A 25,276-nucleotide genomic window follows, 5' to 3' on the forward strand; every position below is an offset into this window, starting at 1 on the left:
TGGATAAGAGGTTGAAGCAATACGCTTCCTCATACACATGCGACAAGAACCGCGGTGAAATCAGTTTCAGGTTGGATATTCAACAGACATTCGCTCCAGATCCAGCGACACGCTCCTCCATCTCTCCCCAGAGATAGGTGCACGATCACGATCACGGCTTGTTCAAAGTCCAACCCATCGATTTTGACTACCGCGGTCTCGTTTACGGACCATCAACAAATTACCGTTTAAATGCCAATTTTAATATATAAATATATACATATATAGTTTATATAGTTTAGTATAAGTACTAAAATGGAATAAAGCTTCCAGGTCATGTGACCAAAATCAGTGCAGAAACATTGTACTAGACTGCCTAGTCAAGAACTTTTTTATTCCATTTTAGTACTTCAAATGTATATTAATGTAAATATTGGCATTTAAACAGTAATTTGTGGATGGTCCGTAAATAATCCACCCTCGTCAGCCACGCTGTTTCAGACCAAAATCTCATCCCCAGAAGACAGACTGTGTTGTGATTGGCCAGGTATCTGGAAGTGACGTAATTAGCACGTCAGCTCTCAGAAGACAGTCAGAAGACACTGACGCTCGTGAAACACCTCCACAACGGATGTTATTCTTCTTCTGTGGTTCAATGTACTCAACCGGATGTGCCCGGAGCAGGGCGATCTGCTGTTCAGAAAACAGGATCCTTACGTCACAATTCCAGGCTTTCCTAAACTGAGGGAACAGATTAGTAAACTGAGGGAACGGTTTACTAAACTGAGGGAACGGTTTACAAATGATTTTTATTTTTTCCACACCTGGAAGGTGGAAAGGTCTCAGTGCCTGAGAATACAATAAAACTCAGCGTTCTCAGCAGTGGCTGAACTGTTTGATTCTAAACTTCAAGGCTTCATAAATGAGGTAATAGCGCAGATACACACCAAAAAACAGCTTTAATTGGAACTGTATCCGTCACCACGACGGAGAAGTATGAAAGCTTGAGGGGTCTCCGTGGTAACACAGTCGGATAACGCATTACGCAGTCGGAGAAGTATAATGTGGCCTTAAGACTTCTGCATAGTACTGTATGCATATGTTTAAACCTTTAAAGCTCACATAGAGTGGTCCTGTTGCACATATATGTTAGTTATGGAGGTCTACTTACATACATTAACTTGTTTTTATGGTCAAAAACCTCCTAGTTGCTGTAAACGGGCCGATAGAAATCCTCTTTCATGACGGTGTTTCCCAGCCGCGAGATTTGAGACTCAACTCTCACCCAGAAGACAGAGTCTTGCGATTGGCCAGTACCCGGAAGTAAACCCGCCCCCCTCTGGAACGGTGGATGCACTGCTACTCATTATCAAAACATTGTTTTAACAATGTTTAAAAATAGCTTCTTCACGCCTCCCCGCTGCAATTCCTTTTATGACTTTATGTCCTGAACTGGGATTTCCAACTTCGAAATCTGACATAGGAATCCATCTTCTTAAAAACAGAAGACTTTTAATACAGTGAGAGATTTTGTTATTGTTTATTTTACTTTCCATCCATTCTATAGTTTTTCCCTTTTTGTACTATTAATGTGATGCGTTTGCATGCGTTTTCTTGATGTCAATGTAGTTTAACCAACTGTGCTGTTTATTAAAAGTGCATTATAAATATAAAATGGAATAATTCCCATGTAAATGCCTAACAATGTAGCAACTAAACAGCATTTGAGGTTTATCATATGGTTTATCTTTCCATGAAAACCCAGTTCATGTCTGCAGTTAAGTCTCGTGTGACATTTAGTGCAGAAAATGTGGAGATGAGACATTTTACAACTCTGTGTTATGTTTAGCTGCTGCAGTTCCACTTAAATCCATAAACAAATGTAAGTTGGAATGAGCTGAGGGGAAATAAGGTCAGGTTAATGATTACAGTATATGCTGGAAATAGTCCGTTGTTTACAATCTGATCAAATAAAGACATGAATGGTCATGAGCAGAGCAACATTCGCCACACAATGGGCGTGGAGTAGTCGACGCTGAAACCTTCACTTTCTGGACTCATTGAAAAGCTTTATATGAATGCAGAAAAACTTAAAACAACGTAATATGGGAAACAAAGGACAAACAACACAAAAGGTGTACCTGTAATCGCTATTACGATGCCAAATATGAGAAGCCACATGTTTCTTCGTCCGTGCAGAAACCAGTAAAAGACTAAAAAGTAAGTTATAAACGAGAAACGTTCGTGTCCCAGTTCAGTTCCTCGTCGTGCGTGTGGTTTCTTTTTCACCTGGTGAGAACTCACGAAGTCCCGACAGAGAAGGAGAGGGACGGGGGAGCTCTCTGGTGTGGTGCGTTCACGTGCGCCTCGTACATCACACAAAAAACAGTACTTTCGCCGTGAGTAGCAAACAGAGTGAATGTACAAAATGTGTTTTGTTTGGAGGTTGTTACAAGTCAACATAAGTGGCTTTTTTCAGGGAACAATTCGCCATTGTTCAAATTTGTTGACGACATTTACACGAGAAGATCGATACATGTTAGCTTAGCTTATAGGCAACATCTGCAGCGACATCTTGAAGTCATCAAGTCATCATCACACTCGTTACGTCACGTTAACTGTCGGACACTGATTTATGTTACACACACTAAGCGTTTACATTTCACACACACAAAAGGTTCCAGTTGTAGATTATTTTCTAGTGTTTTGTTTTTTTGATGACTTTTTTCCCCCTGTACTTTTCCTGTGCGTTTTAACCGACTGAACCGGAAGGTAGCAACAAAACGGCCCTATTGAGGTGGTAAAAGAAACGGTACTTCACAAAGTGTGGGGCACGGTCTTCTAGTGGGTATTAGCGGTATTGCAGGCTGGCCACAGCCTAGATCAGGGGCCTCTGATCTGGGGGCCACATGACAGGCCACACATGGCACATGAGCCGTGAGTTTGAAACCTCAGTACTGATACTTAACACAACCTACAGTATACTTTATTTTATTTACTTATTAATGATACGTGATACTTTTGCCAAAACAACATATATCCTTTCACAAAATAGTCACCCCAATTATGATTTTTATCATATCAAATCAAGTATTGGAGTCTTTGCAGATTTTTTTTTATGGTTCTCAAACACTCACTCAGAGCTCCCACGCAGGACTAAACAATGTATATATAAATAAATAATATAAATGATAATTAAATCCCATGTTACTTGTTGTCCCTGCTCTAATATCAATATTGATTCAAAACAACTCCTTTTTTAAAAATATATTGACCAGATATTTAACGACTGTATGAACACACTCAACACCAAACTGTTTTTGTCTGAAAAGGCCACGTTTTAATAGTAAAATAGTACTTTTTGTTTGTTTTTTCAAATCAGTCACAAATATTTTACAGCAGTATTCACATAATTATACATTACAATGTTTTCATGTCACCGTCATCACAGTCATCAGGACTTCAACGCCACCTCCTCGTCCAGCTTGTGGCAAACGTCCCTTCTTTTTTTTTTTGGAAAAGTTTATTTCATCTTGTTTTTTTCTTTCTTTCTCATGAATAAATAAATATAAAACATGTTTTTCATATCCTGAATATACAGTTCTGACAGGTTATAATGCCCACAGTCTTTTCATAAGCATACACTTGTGGAACAAGACGGTTTGTTTTTTTCCCCCATACAAAGGCTGGAGCCTGACACGGTTTGGCACAACAAGAACAACAATGACAACGACGACAAGGACAAACCGGACAGAGAGAAAAGTAACAGACAGAGACTAGTGAGAGGGACAATGGGCTCAATGACTGATTCACACTCAACGAAGCAGCAAAAGCTGATGTTCACACCTTCAGATCGTGTGTGTGTTTGGGGGGGGGGTCAAGAGTTGAACAGTGCATTTCCTGTTATTCACATGACTGTGAAAACCACAGCAGCAGCACCTTCTGAAAACAAACACATCTTAACGGCAAAATGAGCTGCTCTCACTGTTCCTGAAAATGTGTGAAAGACAAAACAGTAACAATTATGGTTATGTCTGCATTGGGGAAGTAATACTATTGGTATTATATATACGAGGATACAGAGCTAATAAAACACATTCAGAGAACACTCCAGACAAACTTGCAGTAAATACTCTTTGTTGATGATCTTGCTAGTTAATCTTGTTGTACTGTACATTTTTTTTATTCATTAATAGTGATGTTCTTGAATGTCTTATTGTCCACAAACCAAAACATTAAATACATTTCTTTGTTACATGGAGCAAAGAAACCAGTAAAAAAATATATCTATCTATCATGTTATTTCTATGGTAATCACTAAGTAATAGTTGGGATGATTAATCCAACGACTGGTGAAGTATTAATCAATTACTACATTTATCATAAACTATTTTGATCATCGATTAATTAGCTTAAGTGAGGGCTTTTTATGATCAAATCAAGGAAATTTAGTTCTCTTCTTTTAAATGTGAATATTTTTTGGTTTCTTAGCGACATAAAAACGAAGCATTTAAAACGAACCGTTTTGGTTTGTGGACAAAAACAGGTACAACACTGATCAACATTTGAGGCCCCCAAACAACAACAATTCAACTAATCGAGTAAATTATTGACAATTTTCACAAAAACATTAAAAAAAAAAAAAAAAAAAAAAGCTAAATATGAACCCCCAATTACAAACAATTGACTGTATTGTTATAGTACTGTTACAGAATGTGATGCTTTTCCTTTCGTCATCAAATTTGAGTCAATGTGAAGGTAAAACTGGACAAATGTGTTGCTGCATCTAATTCATCGTGTGAACTTCAAACTTTAAAAAGGTACAGTGTGCAAAATGTGTGCAACACATATTGGTGAAGTTGCATGTCGCTGTCGAAAATCCCCTGATGGATGATGAGAGAGTAAATTATCTAATGGGGTATAAATCTACTGTTAAATGACTTCAGCTGACTTTGTTCAACCTATTCACACCACTGTATTTTAACCAGGGTCCCCACACATTGGTTGACATGAGATTCAAGGAATTTCCAGGACCAATTCCCTCAAATTCAAGGACTGGATGTGCTGAGGCAGCACAACTTGTAAGAGCGTCTTCATCTATGATGTGTCCACTTTTATTGAAATGCAGCATTCTCTCCATCTGTCCAAGATCAAGTGATTGTCCTTGGGATCTTGGTCCAAGTCAGTCTTTGAAATTTTCTTTGGTGAGACAGAGATGTTTGGGATTCCCAAGGCATCACATTGTCATTTGCTCTCTCTTGCTTCACGTTGCTCACATATTGTTCTGCATGGAATCTCAGGTCAATGGTGGGAGAGCGACATTGAACAGTGTCCACAACATCGCTAATTATGACTCGTTTGTTCTGCGTAGGCCTAGTCTACATACATCAAGCAGTAGGTGGTGTCATAGTAAATAAGAGAGGGATTTACCTAAATATCAATTTAATTTAATTTCTTGCACAACATTGAAATACTTTCAATGACCCATGTCTATTTAGGGCAATTTTCAAAAAAATTTAAAGGATTTCAAGGACCTGTGGGAACCCTATTTGGCATTGTCAATAATGGTGTGATTTCATAAAAGCTCAATATTTTCGCAGGTGGTATAAAACGTTTGAGAACCGACTGTATGTAGCTGTCAGGAAGCATCTGCGAAACTGACCCAACTCCTGATATAAATGTGAAAAACACTTTGTGGATTATGAATTTTAAAAAAATGATATCATCAGGCGATTGTACACTTACAGAAAATTAAGTATAATAATTACTACTGCCAAATGAAAATAATTGCACCTCAATTTTACACACTGGACCTTTAAGGACAAAGTTGATGTCTGAAAACAGCTTCAGGAATCTGGCGTTCAGTAAATATAAAAGGGGCATGACTAAAGAATAAATAAAAATTAAAAACACATTCATAATCAGGTCAGTTTGTGCACATGAACATATATTCAGGCAGGATCCCTGACGAACCAGAGATAAATATCTTTAGTCCACTCCTCCTTTTCCTTTTTTTCCCTTTCCAGTGAAGACAGGTAGAATCCAGTAGTTAAAATCATAAAATATACATCTCAAAGCCAAGGCTGATTTAATCATTCTGTGACAGTACGATATGAAAATAAACGTGAGGATAACAGCATTTTCCAGACAGTCCAGTGAGAGCCTGCTGTTACTCTGACACGACTGATGGTGGCGGCAGAGAGAGAAAATGCAAGAGAGTGAGAGAGGTGGCGGCTCGTTCAGCGGTCAGCTCTGTGGGCATGTTAACCGCTAAGACAGTTTAGTCATAGGAAACGGCATGTCCCAGCCGTTGTGAGCTACGTTACCGTTGTGCATGCTGAGTTTGGGGTTTTTAAGGCTGTAGCGGCGCATCCTGGTGTTCTTGTAGTAGATGGAGAAAATGAAAAGGAAGACGATGGAGATGGCGATGACTGCGATGGCCACAAATCCAGCTATGAGCGGTAGGTAGTCCACTGTGATGACAGCAAATAACAAATATTAATGTGGGGAAAAAAATGCAAAGAAAAAACTGCTCTCTGTTTCTGACATGCAATTTGTTTCCAAGTTTTTCCTCAAGCATGCGAGGTCATACTGTAAACATCAAGTTCATGCAGTATATATTTTGGTAACTTATGGCGCTTTCCCATTATACAGTTCTAGCCCTTGGTTCGACTTAACTCAAATTTTTAGTTTTCCATTAGGGACAATTCCTAGTACCTGGTGCTTTATTTGGTACGAGGTTCGGGCGAGGTTCCAATCGACCTGAGCCGATACTAAAATGCCAGCCACTGATAGGTCAAAGAGTGTCGTCACTGGAAGAGTCATGAGCGCAGCGTCCAAAACAGGAATCAAACCGAACAATGCCGAACTGTAGATCAGTTAAAAAGACTTCACAAAGTCACAAAAACAGTTTACTAAGGCGTTAAAAACGTCCAAAGACTGCAATAGAATAAGGCATCAAAAAGATCGCAAAAATAGTGTGGTATAGTGTCAATTATGTCACAATAACAGTGTACTCAGGCATCAAAAACAGTGTACTTAGGCGTCAAAAATGTCCTAGAAACACTGCAGTAGAATAAGGTGTTAAAAACAGTGTGGTAAGGCATCAAAAATATGCGTTAATCTGCAACATTTAATAGGAAAATCTTTAAAATGACAATATTTAACAGAGGAATCTGGTGTATTTAGCGACAGCTCTGATGAAAGCTGGCAATCGTCAGCCAAAATTACAACCCGTTTGGTCATATTTCAGTTCAGTGCTCCAGTCGTGCAGGAAATACTGAACGATTCTGTGAACAAATCTTGTTAATGAACTGATTGTAATTATTCAGTTACACCGAAAACAACTGCTTTTGAAGTAATAGAAAACAATGTGATCGCTACCAAACCGAGTAGAGTCCGGTAGTGCTAAAACATTATCATGGAAAAGTGCCCTGTAAAGTGATAAAAATAAAAATACTGATGCATTTGAAGATGGCTGCCAGCTAATGTTACCGTTATTAGCACTTCTTTTACAGTTCGTACACAATAGTGCCGTTACATTTTTAACTGTAGACTAGCTGCCTGTGTGCGTAAAATACCACATAGAACAGCGGTCCACATCCACCGGGCCGCACAGAAATAATAAATAACTTGAATAAAAATAACATGATTTCCGTTTTATTTATTATCGGGGTCTGAACAATGTTTTATTTTGAAAAATGACCGGATTCCCTCCGTTACATCTGTCTGACATATTCTTGACACATCCCGAGGGAGATCGCTGGCCAGAGTGTTTGAATTACGAGAGCTGCTGCAGCGATTTCTCTCAGAAAAGAAGTCACCGCTGGCAGCACATTTAAGTGACAAGGAGCGGGTCGCAAAACTCGCTTACTTGTGCAACGTATTCAGCCTACACACCTACACAAAAATAAGTAAATGAACTGATGGCCAAGACCGCAGAACTCACTCACTCGCACTCGTTACTCTCTCTTTCCCGCGCTCTCGGTGCATACTGATTTTGATGAACAACAAACAAATGCTGATCAATAGTTTCGTGCAGGCAATTTAAGGTCCCGACGCTTGTTCCAAATATGACAGGCTTCATTCAGCGATTGAAACCAATATATCAACATTAATGAAACATTTACAGCTGTTTTGTGTATCTTATTTTGAAGGCATGTTTAAGCGTTAACATGCTTAAAGACGAATGAAAATCAGGTCTTGACCCATCTGCAGCCAGCTCCAAAATGGGACAAGCTTGGATCCCTCTATTTTGGTCCAGTTGACCGCCACTTCTGCTATAGGGATTTTAAAACACTGCGCAATAAACAGTGTTTTATAGCCCCCTAACGCTCTCTAGCGACCAGAGATCGTTAGGGGGTCGGTCCGTGAAAATATTTCCTGACATTAAACAGGTCCGTGGAGCAAAAAAGGTTGGGGACCGCTGACATAGAGCATTGTTATTGATTAATATTGTTAACAATGGCTAGCAAGATACGCTATATGGACTAAAATATTTGGCCACACCTGTTAAGCATTAAATTCAGGTGTTTCAATCAGACTTTGGGCTCTAGGCCTCTTATTCCAATGAAGGACAATTTCAATGCATCAATATACCAAGACATTTTGGACAATGCTATGCTTTCAACTTTGTGGCAACAGTTTGATGAAGGCTCTTTTCTATTCCAACATGATTGTGTCCCAGTGCACAAAGCAGCAACTATAAAGACATGGTTCGACTTTGTTTGGTGTGGAAGAACTTAACTGGTTCACACAGAAACCTGACCTAAGCCCCGTCGAGCACCTTTGGGATGAACTCGAACAGAGTTTGTGAGCCAGGTCTTCTCGTTCAACATCAGTGCCTGACTCATTAATGCTCTACAGAATGAATGGGAATAGATTCACACAGAAACATTTCAAAATCTTGAGGAAAGTCTTCCAAGAAGAAGCAAAAGGGGGATCAACTCCATATTAAAGTACTGAAAAAGAATTTAAATACTTTATTACAGTCCCTGTTGGTGTAATGGTCAGGTGTCCGAATACTTTTGTCCATATAAAGTATATTTACTACCATGTTTTTTCCTCCGACTTCTCAACTGGAACCTGGTGATCTTATCTTATAATAATCACAACAGTGAACAGGCTGCTACTTAAGTACTTACAATTTCAACATCTATGAATACAAAAAATACTTGAATGTCGAGTCTCCAGTTTGCAAATGCACTCAGATGAGAATCGATAGATGCATGTACACAGCAAATTAGTCGAGGCAGCGTCTTCATCTCTCAAATGCTCTGCCCATATTGACTCACTTTATTGTGTTAAATGTCGGCTCTTCTTTTTTTTAGGCCCTATCCACTCGGAAATGTAATTAAACGTAAATTATACGTAAACATAAATTATCCTTTAACCGCATCATTATCAACATTTCAGGAAATGTCTCAATCCACACAAAACACCCCTCACAACTCAAAACACTATGGTTTGTGTCATTCGTCATATCAGCAATTAGCATCCCCTAATTTATACTATAATGTATACTAAAACATAGGGCTGGGTGATATGGCCTCAAATCGATATCACGATATATTGAGCAGCTCACCTCGAGAACGATAAATGAACGATAAGTTTGAAGTCGCTAGATGACGTCATTGCCTAATTTGCATAATTGACCATTTTCCTGACACAAGCATTTGCACCGTGACACACAGATATCAGTACAGACACATATCAGACATAACATATATATTTGTTTTATGTCTGATATCTATCAAATGCAGTGATTTATTTTGTGTGAGACTGAGTGAAGAAACATTTACTTTTACACCGAGCTCTGTAAGCCAGAGGTCTCCTCTCTGCTCTGACTGACTGTGAGTGCCTTGGGAGGAGGCGGGGATCCCAGCAGCACCCGCTGCTTGTTATTAACTGCAGAGGGATACACGCTTTCACGTGAGAGTTTCCAAACACCAAAAAAGTCTCCAATAAAATCAGAAAAAGTCGGAAGATTTGTCACAAATCGCTTTTGACAAAAAAAAGTCACTAGGAGGAGTCGGAAAGTCGCCAGATTTAGCGACAAATTCGGCAAGTTGGCAAAGCTGCTACCGCACCCGCCGCCGCAACCGCTTCGTCCTTCCTCACCGTCTCTTTCCTTTCTTGTTACAGAGGGTGTGGAGTCACGTGACTACAACCACTGTACACAGCCGAGCATCTTAAAGGGATATGGACATATCGGTAGCCTGTCGACATATACACAGCCAAAATTTTTTAATGATCGAATATATCGCCATGGGCAAAATGACGTTGATTATCTTCGTTAATTTCGATAACGATAAATTTCCCCTAGCCCTACTATAATAGAAACACAGACAGAATGAAACCAGTATGGGCGAAGGAAAGAAAATATGAGTTAACATAAAGTGAGTAGAGCAAATAAGCTCCAAGCACAAGAACATGACAAAAAAATGAACATAGCGACAGCGAATGAAAGAACAAGAGAGAGGTGGGTCTATGACATCATCATTTTAACAAAGTTGCAAATTGGTTGTAAACACAAAGTCCCTTTTTCGAAGAATAGTATTTTAGGGCTCCCAAGAGGATTCCGTGTGGATAAAAAAAGCCAAAACGATACAGAACTTCATGAGATTCTCACCCCATCTATAATAAATGTGGTGAGACAGGCAGATAGAGGCTAAGAGGACTCAAGCCTTGTTTATACTCGCGCGTGATGTGACACGGGGCTCCGCAGACGGCACGCGCCCTACACGCATGCACAGTGGCGTTCGTAACCGTATCCACCTCAATGGCAGGGGGCATACAACCAAAATATTCAATGTCCGCTGCCTAGCAACAACATATCGCTTACATTGGTCTCAAAATTACTGTTCGTCTCTGTGTTTCACTCATTAGGACAGCCATCCCAGCTCCACCGGGAGGGCTTTTCCCACTGGGTCACTACTCTTTCTATGGTCTCGTCTTTTGCCCTTCACAAAGTGATCCCTCTTTTTTTCACGTCTTACTGCAAAAACCATTGTCTTTTTGTAATGTGGTAACACTCTCCTTCCATGAATTTAAGGCAATTTGAATGTCTCGGTGCTCTCGGACAGAAGAGTCATAAAAATGCTTGTACCAGCGGACCTGCTTGGCCAGCCTTCCATTGAAAATGAAGAGTTGGCGCACCGCAGCCGACAAAGTTACAAAAATTCAGAGGTGCGCGCCCTAGCTGGCCCAGCACACTACGGCAAGTATAAACCTAGCTTCATTTGTTACTGTTGTGATTAGGGGTGGGAATCACAACCTCATTGTACGATATGTGGTTATATTGCAGGACAATCATATAGCAATAGATTATGATTTCTGTCCAACTAAAGAAAACAAAGTGCAGGATTTCTCCATTTACTCACAAGATAGAGAACAAAGTTCATCAAGCCTGTATTGAACATGGATGGGGCAACTCTGAACGTTGCTTTCTCCACAATTATTCAATAGTTTCCCCTCATTAATTTGAGTAGCGCCGCCCTGAGGAGACATAAAGTAGCGATGCCAGGCAAGTGAAACTGGCCAGGACTGTTTACATTAGAGAATGTTAATTTGTTAATAAGTTAATTAAAATATTGGTATTTGCCCTGGTGTATCGAGTAGTCATTTGTTACATAATAATACAAGGTTTCCTCCAGTGTATTATAAGCCTCCCGGGCCACCAGGCTTTACGTGCCCCCCCCCCCCGCCAGGCTTAGTGTTGCTTGTTTATTTATTTTAAATAGATCTTTTTTTTTTACACTACGGATTTTTCTATACCGAGGAACAAGGGCGCATGCGCCCCCATTTAATCGGCGCAGCGCACGCTTGTCCAGGTACCGATAGAAACTCAAGTCACAGTATCAAGTGCGTCATTATTATGGTAACATTGTTCTTGTTAATAAATATGTTATATTTAGGGATGCACCGATAATTTGGCGGCCGTTAACACAGCGAGTTCACTGTGGAACAGCACCTAGTAAACGCTGGAAAGTCTCATGCGCAAAAGCGAAACTTTGTTGGATACGCCGCAGATTATGAACTCCCCGTGACATTCACGTCACACCAGAGAACATTCTCTCTTTTTGAGCAGTTAACTTAAGAGATCTGCTCATCTGATGCATTTGTTATTCCCTTAATTACAGCGCTAAAGTATCTTGAAAACAATAACAATGAAAAGTGCGCTCTGCTCTTAAGAGTCTGTCACCAGGTTTTACTAAGATCTACTCGGATCACCTGCACTTTAACGCGACTGTACGCCATCCTCGTCATGAAGATCATTATTTTTATGTGGGGATAAAACACGTAGAGAAACGATCCGGTCTGCTTTAGATATGAAAGGACCGCTTGGAGACGCAGAAGCGACGAACGGCGCAGGAGAGGGAGAAGAGAATAGCGCAGGGGCAGATCGCATTAATAAAAGGGCAATTTGTCTGCACCAGATGAGGCAGATGAGGGGGCACTACCACTTTTTAATTAATGTTGATTTATTTTACTTTTAAATGTGACCATTGCATGTTTTAAGATTCACCTGCCAATTACTTAATTAGTATATAACTGAAAAAAAATTATTTATTTATTTATTATTATTTATTTAATTTCAAGAGTGTGTCTTTTTGTAAGACTCTATATTTGGTGTAAAAATACTACTTTTGCATTACTTTTGATTTACTTTCACCAAAATAACTGGAAATTGGATGGATTTGGCGTTCTCAATAGATCTTATTGCCCCTCTGGAACGGTGGATGCACTGCTACTCATTATCAAAACATTGTTTTTGTTTAAAAATGGCTTTGTCACAACTCCCCGCCACAGTCCCTTTTATGACTTTGACCAGGAGTCAGACGAGAGTCAGAAGACACTGTCGCTCGTGAAACACCTCCACAACGGACTTTCTTCTTCTTCTTCTGCGCCGAGCCCGAGATCACAATACAACGCAGCGTTCTCAGCAGTGGCTGAACTTTTTGTTTCGAACCTTCAGGGCTTCATAAACGAGGTAATGGCGCAGATACACACCCCAAAAAAAACAGCGTTAATTGGTACTTCCGTTCTATGGGAGCTTTAAGGCTAACATTACAGTATAATGGCCGCAGTAATGGCTCATGGCGCAATACATTGTGACAGAGATACTGTAACTTTAGGTGTATTCATATTGAAATCAATAGAGCTAGAGCCTACCACTGTATATTTTATATTATTGTATATTGTTTTTGTATGTTTTATCTGGATACAGACTGACGTGATACAGATTGACTTTATGTCGTTGTTCTGGTGGCTATTTATATTATAGTCAATAGCCCAGTTACCTGTTGAGGCAATGATAGGCAGACAAAGTAAGCTATCATTGCTAGCCTGGATGGGGATCTTGATCATTTTTCTAAAAGATGGAGAATCCACTGTTGAAAGTGGCAGCATGTCTTCGACAACATACTCCTCACTTATTGAGATTCAAGCATCGCAGAACGGGAGAATGTTCATTTTTGCTGCTTTTTTTTTTTTTTTCACTCTAATCCTCAGTTTGGTTTCTTTTAGACATTTAGCTTAATGTTATCGTGGTACCGTGCTATTTTGCAATGTAGACAGATATTTTGGTTTTGCACACTTAACTATAATGTTCTTTGTATCCTTTGTATCCAACCCTGCTGCTGCAATCAACTTCTCCTCAATCAATAGTGCTCTAGCACTAAAAGGAAGTAAACATTTGCACAGATTTGCTAATCTCGCAGTGTTAGTGAATTTGTATAAAAACAACACACTTAATTTCAGGTTTAAAATCGTTGTAATGCACGTTCCTGCGATTTGAACCAAGTAAAATATTATTACTGATATTACTGTATTACAGCAAAAGGTAATGCATTATAGTAATTGCATTACTTTTGCAACATTTTGTAACACTGGACATTACATAGCAAAACTGTGGGGGAAAATTACATCAGTAGCATAGAATTTTTTTTAATCTATTTTTTAAAGGAAGAGTATGTGTTGGTTTGTGCGTGAGTTTCTCTTGAAAGAGTTACCCTTTAGAATCACTTCGACCACGTGGAAGGCGGAGTCGACGTCGTTGGTGGCGGTGCAGTTGTAGAAGCCTGCCTCAGTAACGGTGAGCATGCCATCGGACTCGCGGGGTGCTTTGTCCGGGCTGTAGAGCCACTGGATCTTTGGAGGAGGGTGACCCTCGGCCTCACACACCAGCTCCTCGGGATAACCTGTGATCACTGGCACTGTGTTTGGAAGCTTTGTGGTGTTGATGACGGGCTTATCTGTTGAGACAAAAAGTGTGCAAACGGTGTGAGGTCAAAGTTTTTCCAACCTGTGACTGAGACAAATCAACCAGACTTCAGAAAATGACCATGGAGTACCTCTGTTACTTTCTTATTCATAATTCAATAATAGCTGTCTTTAAACTTGCAGGCTGCAGTATCATAGACCATTTGCGATATGGGGATTAGGTGAATTGGTCACTCTAAATTGACCGTAGGTGTGACAGTGTGAGTGAATGGTTGTTTGTCTCTTTATGTGGCCCTGCGATGGACTGGCGAACTGTCCAGGGTGTACCCCGCCTATCGCCCAATGTCAGCTGAGATAGGCACATCTCCCGCCGCGACCATCTGGTGGAGGATAAAATGGTAGATAATGGATGGATGGATATTGTGATATGAGATGACATCGTCTTATCATATCCAGGAAACTGTGATGATTTTTCTGGTTTTCAAGGCTTCTGCATTGAAAATCATATTATATTTTATAGATTGTGAAATGCACTAAATATTATCGACAAAATTATGTTTTAAAGTAACATAATAACAATTCTATCATATTTATATAACATTTGACCACATTTATGGGCAATTTTATTGTTAAAACACATAAAATGTCCTTCATTTTAGAGCTGCAATCAACAATTATTTTTCATGATTAATGGATTTGTTGTCTTGGCCATACAGTCAGAGTCAAAAAATCTGTTTCTCAAATTATGTTTTGTCCACAAACCAAAATTATTTAGTTTTTAATTATTTCTTTGTTATATGGAGCAAAGAAAGCAGAAAATATTCACATTTAATAAGCTAAAAAATTTGAATTTTCAATTCTGTATTAAAAAACACTAAAACACAAATCTGTGATTAAAATAGTTGACAATGAATGTAGTAATAGAAGAAATTAACCACGTAAATGAAAGGTAACAACTGTATTTTAAGATCATCTAATACAGATATTAAAGTCGATATTTCATTTAAGAGTGTTATTACACTGTATTGTCACTCTCTTTTAAGTGCAGACACACCAAAAGAAAACTGCGCCTCTTAAATGTGAATATTTTCTTGTTGAGGAATATCATAGTTTCACTGATCAACATTTTCTGGACCAAACAATATTTATCTGTTAGTTGACAGATTAAGCTATACTGAAAATAATCTCAAACTGCAGCCCTGCTGCCAAAAAATGCCTTCTAAATGTTATAAAGTGGACTTTAAACCTGCTATCAGTGATGTTGTCTTTTAACTGACTTCCTGTCCATTGTTCTTGTAACGATTCGAGGTGGAGATGGTGATGTAAATGTGATCTTACAGTGGACAGTGACGTTGAAAGGAGTGGACACTTCTGGAGAGAGCTTCAGTATGTCGTGTCCCAGGTCCAGGAGAGCCTCACATCTGAACTCTGCTCTGTTGTGCTTTCTGTCCAGCCTCACGCTGATGGTTGATGACACGCTGAGCGGAGATCTGACCCCGCCGACGTCACAGTTTGTGCCATTCTCTGGGACACAGTTCATCAGCCGCATTGAACCTGTAGGACAAATTAAAGGCTTTATAAAATATTATTTATCATAAAGATTCAAGAGACCAGTTGGTAGGAGAACATGTTTTTGTACAGGCTTCTTACAAGGTTGAACTTTTTACTGGTGTTTTTTTTTTCGAGACAGATATTGTGATGTATCGCTTAATGATTGTCTTGCAGTGTATTGATGATCAGAGAATCTTTGTATAGTGATATTATTAGTATTGTGGAGTACCCTGTGATTCCAACCCCTAATGCATTGTACAGTAGTAAAAACTGAGCACTTACAGAGACTCAGCCATCACCATAACAAATAATCAAGGTGTAAACAAATGCAAAGACATAATAATCAGGATTAACGATCAGAATGGTTCCTACACTAGATGATTATTTCACATCAGCCTATCCTCTGTTGTCTCAGGAAAAGGCGCATCATGTAATAACCTTACCTTTGATAAGAGGTTCCACGGTGTCGTTCCCATGATACCAGCGCACAGTGACTTTCTGAGCAGGAGCAACTCTGATTACGTCACACTGCAGCTGGAGCTTCTCGCCCTCAACCAGGGAGCTCAGGTTATGCACAGGGAGGATGGAGACACTATCTGGGGTTTCTAGAGGTCATAATAATATTTTAAAAAAATGATTAAATCAGGATTTAAAGGAAAAGCGTTTATAAGTGTGGTTGTATAGTGACACGAACCAGTCTGAGACAGAAGGAAAACAAACAAAAGGCTCACCTTATAAAAACTTATATACAAGCTTAAGAATTAGTTTTCTCCTTGTTAAACAGCCTTTTCTGACAAGAAACAAAAGTTTGTTTCACTTTATAAAATGCTCACTCTCCTGTGCCAATGTCCATAGAGACAATCAGATATTTCACATCATGGCAGATAGGAGTTTTTGTAACCACTGCTGCCTCCACGTGGATAAGATGTATTAATTAATCATTTTGTGATTTAGCTGTTTGATATCAGTCATTTGAATTTGTTTTAGCTATTAGTTATATTTGACACAAATGAAGCAGCAGTAGACCACCAGCTCCTGTGTCCCTGATCTTAAAACGGTTGGTTTTGTATGGACTTCGGTAGGTGAGTGTGAGTGGTTTACAAGCTGGGTTTCCAGTCAAACAAAGGTAGTCTATCAGTGAGATAAAGTGGCAAACATATTCTTAAGATACCATAGACGTAAGCAGGTGAAGATTTCAGGAGGCAAGACTTTTCTAAGTTAAAAATGCGTTGGCAGTTGACCAGTCTCAGGCTAGTTTTCAGTACAGGGTGTTCACTGCCTCATAAAACAACACTTTAAAAAAACAACGATCACTTTTAAATATCAATAACAGTGAAAGAACAATTAGAAATTAGATATACATACTGTAGAGAGTGAAGCTTAAATCTTTTTTGCAATCTAATCCCCGAAATTTTGCAGTACAGACGGGCCTTGGGTCCCAGTCTACATCGGTGTCAGCCTGCCATTCTTCAGCATTTCTGATGCCCCGCACATCCTGCCAATATATGTCTGCATCATTCTTGGCACCAGTGGTCGTCGGTTTGCACACTGCAATCTCGCTCCTTCCTTTGTAAGGTATTATCATCCTTTCTGGAGTTATTTCAATGGGGCATTTTTGATCCGCACCTGTGGATCGCAGAATAATAACATGTTATTCCAAATCTGCTTTGACTCCACACATTTCCATTATGCCAACAACACAACGGTGCTGTGGTCAAAATGTGTTGAAAGGCCTCGAGTGTCGAACAAAAGCTGTGGCTGAGGAGGTAATGGCTTGGAGAAAAAGAAAAACTCAGGAAGGATATACCCCTCCCAGAGGAAACTGCACTTGCTTTGCCGGACATTCTTTGTGCTGGAAGTCACTGCAATAAAATGCGTCACATTTGGGAAACAAATTTCAACAAATATGTATTTCATGGCTGAAAAAAATTAAAATTTTCTTAATAAATTAATTTGTTTTGAAATAGCTACAAATATGTTGAGTGCTATTTCCGGAAACTGTAAAATATCATGTTTCAGGAATGTCCTGTTTCACAGATATTCAGTTTTTTTTAAATAAGATTTATTTTATATATATATATATATATATATATATATATATATATGTACTATTTGGCAGATACTGCGTTTCGATTTCTACTTCAATATTGATATCACAATATATATACATACATATATATATATATATATATATATGTATGTATGTATTTATTTATTTATTTTTTAATGCACGCATTACACTTGTATATATCGGTATAGAAGTAGAATGACAAACAATTAGAACAGGTAATGTGTGATTGGCTTGTTTTGTAACTCAGACATAACATGGAGCAAACAAAACAATGCATAATTAAGCAGCTAAGTTCTTTTAAATGCTTAAAACAGTTAGTGATCAAATCAGTGGCAGACTTATAACTCATCAAACTCCTTCCCAAATATTTTTTTTTCAGGATAAGGCTTAAAACAGTAGATTCCCTACAAAGAAATGTCCACAATGAGGACTAACATACGCACATTTAATCCCAATAACAGTCACGATTTCCCACTTCTGTTGACACAAATAGTTCCATTGAAACCTTATTTTGTCCCACATTATGAACGTGACTCATGTAGTTCAGACTTCCCAGTTTCCCTCCGTGTTATTTTTAACAGCACAGTGAAGCTCCTGTCCACACAGCTTCCATAAAAACACTCTATAATAACCTAATGGAGCCATTTTAAATATGAGAAAATACATAGATAAAAACCCGCAGACACAACTTACTCGACAGCGACATCAGCTTAAACGTCAAAACGACCGCAGCCATGAGAACACATTTCACGTCCCTCATTGGGAAAACGTTTCCGGAGCGGGTTTAACCGCAGTTTTCTCCTCGATAACAGTTCGTCCCGTCACACTCGCCGTCGCTGCTGCTCCGTTAGTTCACTTTCAGGGCAAAGCTAAAAGTTCTGTTATGGCTGCACGCGCTGACCCCGCCCCCCGGCGTTACGTCAGCCACCGGACCGGAGAAGAAACCGTAGAGGGGGAATACAAGCCCCTCCAACAAAAGCTCCACATGAAAGAGGAAATAACACGTTTTCGACGCCTGGTGTGTAAAATGAAGAGTGTTCCCTTGATAAAAATGTAATTGGAGCGTTTGAATAATAAGAAAAAGACATTCAACAACTTATTTAGAGCCAACCAAGGGCGTAAGTTTGGTTACAAGACTGGTGCTAACTAAACTAGCAAACATGATTAACTATTAACTAACTAAGTAAACTAAAGGGATACTTGGGTAAAAGTGCAAGTGTCTTACCAGAAAATGACTTTGATAGGGTAGGACTTTTTATAATATTATAATATTACTTAAAGGGACACTGTGTAGTATTTATGCATTTATATGACCCCAAATCCACTTTTTTATACGTATTATGTGCTCCTGCATTGTCTAGTCGCTGTATAATATTTTTTGTTTCAAAAAGTCATGTGAAATAACATGGTCGCGGGCCGCGGTTGCATTGCCACTGTTAGCAGCGAGACACCATGTTTCTACCAGAGCCTGTAAGGACAAATGCGAGAGAACAAATCAAGCGTCGCTTTACTTGTAGCGGAAGTCCCACCTCCCGCGCCTCACGAACCTCATCCAATCTACAGATTCAGTGGTACCATTTTTATCACTCTACGACCAAGATTCACGGATCCAGCCCCAAAATAAGAGCAAAACAACAACTGACGTTCAAGAAATACAACCTGAAATGTCGTCTTACCTTTGCTGTTTATCAAAACAAGTTATTTCCACTGGCACAAAACCACTTCTAATGAAGAACTACACTTTCCAGCATGCTTTGGGAACAAATCCCGGTGTGATTGATCATTACAGAGCGACATTAGATCGTTCTGATTAGAGAAGGGCGAATGTCCGCCTAAATGTATCATACGCATTTATGTCCTTTTGACTCACTAATGAAGTGATTCACACACATTTGGAGACCGGGGTCTGATTCTACCGGTTTAGACTTTTAAAACGAGCTGTCAATCACCCTAATTGACCAAGGTAAGCCAGAGCTATGGCGCTGCATATCTGAAGGTGCTGCAGTCACAGAGTTGTTATTACGCACCGCACAGGGAACATTGATTTACAGCGAGTTATCATAGTTGTTGTTTTTTTTTTTTTCAAAACAAGTTCTTTTTAGATCTGTAGTGACATATAAATAAAATTAAATTGGTTTTTAATAATTTGGTACCTAAGAAATCTCAAATAGCACAGATGGTGCCAAGCTGTGCCAAAAGTGAGAACGCCCAGACATCTCTTTAATAAAACCTCTGTAATTTCACTCTGCTTCATTTCAGCAGCATCAGACTTTGCACAGCTCATGTCCACATGTTGTTACATGACCTCCATGTGTTTTTAAGCTCCTACTGCATATTTTAAAGGTGATATTTGCTTTAAAATGCAATCTTTTTTTAGGCGAGAGAAAAAAATCCTTCAGTTATGCTGTGTTCCATGTACATTTACTCTGACACAGTGGCATCTACAGTGAAACTTACAGCTCTGGTGGAATCTCACAAGTATTATCTGTATTTTGATACCAAGATAATCCACATAGAGCTTGTAACTGCAGAGATTTACTCTATTTAGTTTAGGCATGTCATTTTCGAGCAGGGACTCTAAAAAGAGGGTCAGTGAAGAAGTGGTTAAAAGTAAAAGTATTTTGGAAAAAAAACATGGTAGCTCAGTAGTAGGGTGAGTTGTCTCTCAAATAGATGGTTGTGGGTTAAATTCCTGGCTCTGCTAGTCTATATGCGTCCTTGAGCAAGACACTTAACCCCATGTTGCAGCACACGAGTGGGTATGAAAGATGGGTGAATGAGTGAATGGCAAAACTGTAGTGTAAAGCAGCTCATCGACACTAGAAAACCACTATGTACAGACCATTATCAACTGTTCCTCTGATTTTGTTTGGTAGTAATGAGTAACAAATATAGTTAGGGGAAATGTAGTGGAGTAAAAGTGCACAATTTATTTAGGAAATGTAGTAATTATAACATAAAAAGGTGAAAAGTGATTATACGGTATTCTGACTTTACCTTTGACTGTGACTTTGACTGTTTTATCCACAGCTCCTCCGTCATTCCACGCCTCACATTTGTAGTAGCCAATGTTGCTTGCTGTAGCATTGTGGATGTGGAGGAGGGACACCCCGTCGACATTTTCATTCATCACATTGGCCACCTCGAAATAAATCCAGGTGTAATTTGGTCGTGGGTTTCCCACGGAAGAGCATTTTAGCGACACATTAGAGCCAATCTCCACTTCAGAGTCTTCGAGCTCAAGTATCTGTGACGGTGCATCTAATCGAACCAGAGAAAACACAAATGAACGAGTGTAATATGCTGAATGATTAATATGATTGTAATAGATTTCCATATGACTTACATTTGACGATAATGTCCACTGAGGCGTTGACAACTGAAAAGGAGGATGTAGCGATGACCGTGTACTGCCCCGTGTCACTTCTTGTCAGGGTCTGTGGAAGTTCCACCTCCTCTCCATCTTTGAGCCACTGCATTATCGGAGCAGGTACGCCAACAGCAGTGCAGATCAGGTTGTCAGGAGTGTTCTCAGGTGCAGTGTAAGTGCTCGGACAACTTAACTCTGGTCCATCTGCAAGCAAAACAAACAAAAATACGGCCTCATTTTAAATGTGGACTCACACTGTCAACTATATCGGCAGTATTAACCCAAAATTATAATTGTTTCACGTCAGTTTTGTTTGGAAGAAGAGGGTGACGGCGATGAGGGAATTTCCAGAATGAGGCTTTGTGTTTGAGCAGCAACTCCTTAGCATTAAAGCACGTGTCAAACTCAAGGCCCGGGTGCCAGATGTGGCCCGCCACGTCATTTTATGTGGCACACGAGTGACTAATTGCTCTTAAAAATATGTGTTAAAATAGGTCTATGCTGCTTTAAGGCGTGCGTTGACCATAAACTAAATTTCCCACAATGCATGGTGATTGCATTACCCGTAAAGTGACGGCCCCGCCACTAGATCGCAGGGTATCATTGTATATGCATCATGCGATGAGTGAAATTGAATAAGTGATAAATACAGAAAGTTATTTAGGGATATGTTATGTAGTAGTTACCTTTAATTTACATTATATTTGGTTATATTTAGTTACATTTATTCTGTATGACATCTGGCTCTTTGAGGGTAACCATTATGCTGATGTGGCCCTCAGTGAAAATGAGTTTGACACCCCTGCATTAAAGGGATAGTTCGGAAGTCAATGGTACCTGCTGGCATGGCATTAGAAACACTCATACCGACTCCACAGTGCACCCGTTACTCAGTTGTAACAGATATGTACATCGATAGTCTGCCGTTACAATTGATTTGCCTCGGGTGTACTGTGGAGACAGTATGAGTGTTTCTAATGCCATGCCAGCAGGTACCATTGACTTGCGCTAGCCATAGCACCAGCGAACTCGGCAACTAGAAGAACTGCATGAAATTTCTTGAAAACGTCTCCAGACGTCTCCATCACACCGGCTGAGTTGGAAAATAGATCTTATGTCCAAAATTCCGAACTATCCCTTTAATGGTATGTCCAATTGCAGTGCAGCATGGAAATAATCATACAGTGCTTGATTGGATGCATGAACATGGCAACCTCTAAAATCTAGTAGGGATATTGGAACAATGGCTGTTTTGCATATTATTAAATTGTATAAGTGCACGTATACAGATGTTATATATCTGTTCCTGGTCTCTCTCTTCTGTCTTTACCTCACCTCCCTCTTGTCCTTTATCTCCCCTTCCTCTCCTCTGTCCCCCATTTTTCCTTTCCTGTCGAGGCAGATGGTCTGGTTCTATCAGAGATTTCTTCCTGTTAAAATGAAGTTTTTTTCTCTCCACTGATGCCGAGTACTTGCTCATTGTGTGAACTTTTGGATTTCTCTGCTCTCTGGAATATTATAAAAGTGTTTGCCTTACTTTGTACAGTGCCTTGAGATAATGTATGCTGTGATTTGGCACTGTACAAATAAATTGAAATTTATATTAAATTGTTAGAGTCTGTGTGAATTAAGGTGACACTGACATCACACAAACACTGTATCTGGGTTTCCTTTGTCACTGAAGACAAGCCCTTAAGGCCACATTATACTTCTCCGACTGCGTAACCACAGAGACCACTCGAGCCTTCATACTTCTCCGTCGTGGCGACGGATACGCACAATTTTCCGTCCGATCAGTAGGGGTCGCCTCGCAAGGTTGTTGTGCTTCTGGCTACAGTGAGCAATGGCGTCCGAGAGAGAAAGACTGTTGTTGTTGCAGCTGAATAACATTGAAACGGTGGCTGTTTCTCACTTTTCTGTGCCACGGAACACAGTGTAAAGATAATTTGAGGCGAGAAATTAGCCATTTTGAGTCTAAACATGTGCTGTGTGTGTTAAGATATGACGTATTTATAGTTTGGCAGCGACGTTGTCGGCGGTGATCAGCTCTGCCTCTGTGGACGCTCGGTGCGCACTGTGAGCCGGCACAGAGCAGCTTAGCTCGGCCTGTCCTGAGGACCAATCGCAGCTCTTGCCGTCTCAGTTGTCCCTTGAATGAGTGACGGACACTTAAAAAATGTTTCGTGCAGTTAGAGACGACGCAGAGGCTCTCCGTCGACCTACGTAGAGCACTTTACGCAGGAGTATAAATTGGGCCTTACCTTTGACAACAAGCTATCCTGTGTCCTCCCTGCTGAAAGGGACACTAATGTTTTTCAGGTGTCCATCTTTCCATGAATATGACTTACATGTGACGATAATGTCCACTGAGGCGTTGACAACTGAAAAGGAGGATGTAGCGATGACCGTGTACTGCCCCGCGTCACTTCTTGTCAGGGTCTGTGGAAGTTCCACCTCCTCTCCATCTTTGAGCCACTGCATTATCGGAGCAGGTACGCCAACAGCAGTGCAGATCAGGCTGTCAGGAGTGTTCTCAGGTGCAGTGTAAGTGCTCGGACAACTTAACTCTGGTCCATCTGCAAGCAAAACAGACAAATATACAGCCTCATTTTAAATTTGGATTCACAGGCAACTATATCTGCAGTATTGACCCAAAATGATGATTATTTCACGTCAGCTTTGGTTGGAAGAAGAGGGTGAAAATGATGAGGGAATTTCCAGAATGAGGCTTTGTGTTTGAGCAGCAACACCTTAGAATTAATTGTATGTCCAATTGCAGTGGAGCATGGAAAGAATCATACAGTGCTTGATTGGATGCATGAACATATCAACCTCTAAAATATAGTAGGGCTATTGGAAAAATGGCTGTTTTGCATATTGTAAATGTTTTTGCCTTAGTATGTAAAGTGCCTTGAGATAATGTATGTTGTGATTTGGCGCTGTACAAATAAATTGTAATGAAATTGCGAGAATCTGTGCGAATTAAGTTGACAGTGACATCACACAAATATCTGGGTTCCTTTGTCACTGAAGAAAAGCCCTTAGCTTTGACAACAAGCTGTCCTGTGTCCTCCCTGCTGAAAGGGACACTCATGTTTTTCAGGTGTCCAATCATTCCACCATGTGAGTGTGGGGGTTGGCTTTCCTGTCGCATTACAGAGCAGGTCAAATGTTTCTCCTTCCACTGTGATGAGGGGTATCGTGATATCACCAAAACAGTATTTTACTTTTATTTATCAGAAAACGAGCAACTGAGAGACAAATCTAATTCAACTTCAGAGCAGTAGTCACAAATTACTTCACAAGATACTTACAGAAAATTGTGACGTTTATGTCTTGTGATGATGCATTCAGTTTTGGTCCTTCTGGCCTCAGGTCCATATGTGCCTCACATCTGACTGAGACTCCGTTGTCTCTTCTTGTTGATATAAATTTGTAGACAGACAACAAGTTTGCTGGTTCCTTTTGTGACCTGTCAAAAGTCTCTTCAAAGGTCAGTGTATCTCCTTTGTACCATCTGACAGTGACATTGTTGGCTGGCGCTACATCCTTAATGACACATGTAAAGCCATACTCTGTGTTTTCTTCCATCCCGTCAGCCGAATGATTAGTGAAAATGTCGATGTTTTCTGGGAATGCTGGAGGAAAAAGATATGCATTATAAGATGTGGTCAGAGAGTATGTATGTGCTCTGTAGGAATGGGTATTGAGAACTTGTGCTAATGTTGCATTCCATTTATGTTAGACGTAAAGAACATAGAGTGAAGCACTTTTGAGTTGACTGTGTTCCACTTCAGAGGCTCAAAAAACCAATGGACGCAACATAACCGCGGACGAGCCACTGCCAGCAATACCAGTGGATAACAATGCTCTGCACAGGATTTTGTAGCAACATGTCCACGGTTTATAATTCAACAGTACAACTAATTTACAGATAAACAAATAAGGCAGAAATGCAAATAAAAGTAAAAGAACCAGTGTTTGTAAGAGTGGCATCTTGGATTGTGAGGTTGCTCCCACTTTCTGAGTTGTGACTCAACTTTAGAAGTTGCATATTAATATGAGAGGTTTTCATGATTGTA

At 39.8% G+C, this 25,276-nt stretch overlaps 2 protein-coding genes across 2 annotated transcripts; both read right to left on the reverse strand.

Annotated features, from left to right (window-relative positions):
- Window positions 1-3,317: 3,317 nt before the first annotated feature.
- icam3 (intercellular adhesion molecule 3) lies at window positions 3,318-18,654 on the reverse strand. The gene is made up of 6 exons (XM_083896255.1): window positions 18,518-18,654; window positions 17,119-17,379; window positions 16,197-16,358; window positions 15,541-15,756; window positions 13,992-14,234; window positions 3,318-6,452 (listed from the first exon to the last, which is right to left on the reverse strand). The coding sequence occupies exons 1-6, from the start codon at window positions 18,582-18,584 to the stop codon at window positions 6,250-6,252; spliced, it is 1,152 nt and encodes a 383-aa protein (XP_083752381.1). The 5' UTR covers window positions 18,585-18,654; the 3' UTR covers window positions 3,318-6,249.
- Window positions 18,655-19,331: 677 nt separating this feature from the next.
- On the reverse strand, window positions 19,332-23,675 carry LOC310932570 (limbic system-associated membrane protein-like; the record flags this gene model as incomplete). Its single annotated transcript, XM_083895896.1, has 4 exons — window positions 19,332-19,381; window positions 20,822-21,085; window positions 21,171-21,398; window positions 23,543-23,675. The coding sequence occupies 4 exons, from the start codon at window positions 23,673-23,675 to the stop codon at window positions 19,332-19,334; spliced, it is 675 nt and encodes a 224-aa protein (XP_083752022.1).
- Between the last annotated feature and the right edge of the window lie 1,601 nt (window positions 23,676-25,276).

Source organism: Microchirus variegatus (assembly GCF_963457635.1).
Source record: "Microchirus variegatus genome assembly, chromosome: 10".
Classification (NCBI taxonomy): Eukaryota; Metazoa; Chordata; class Actinopteri; order Pleuronectiformes; family Soleidae; genus Microchirus; species Microchirus variegatus.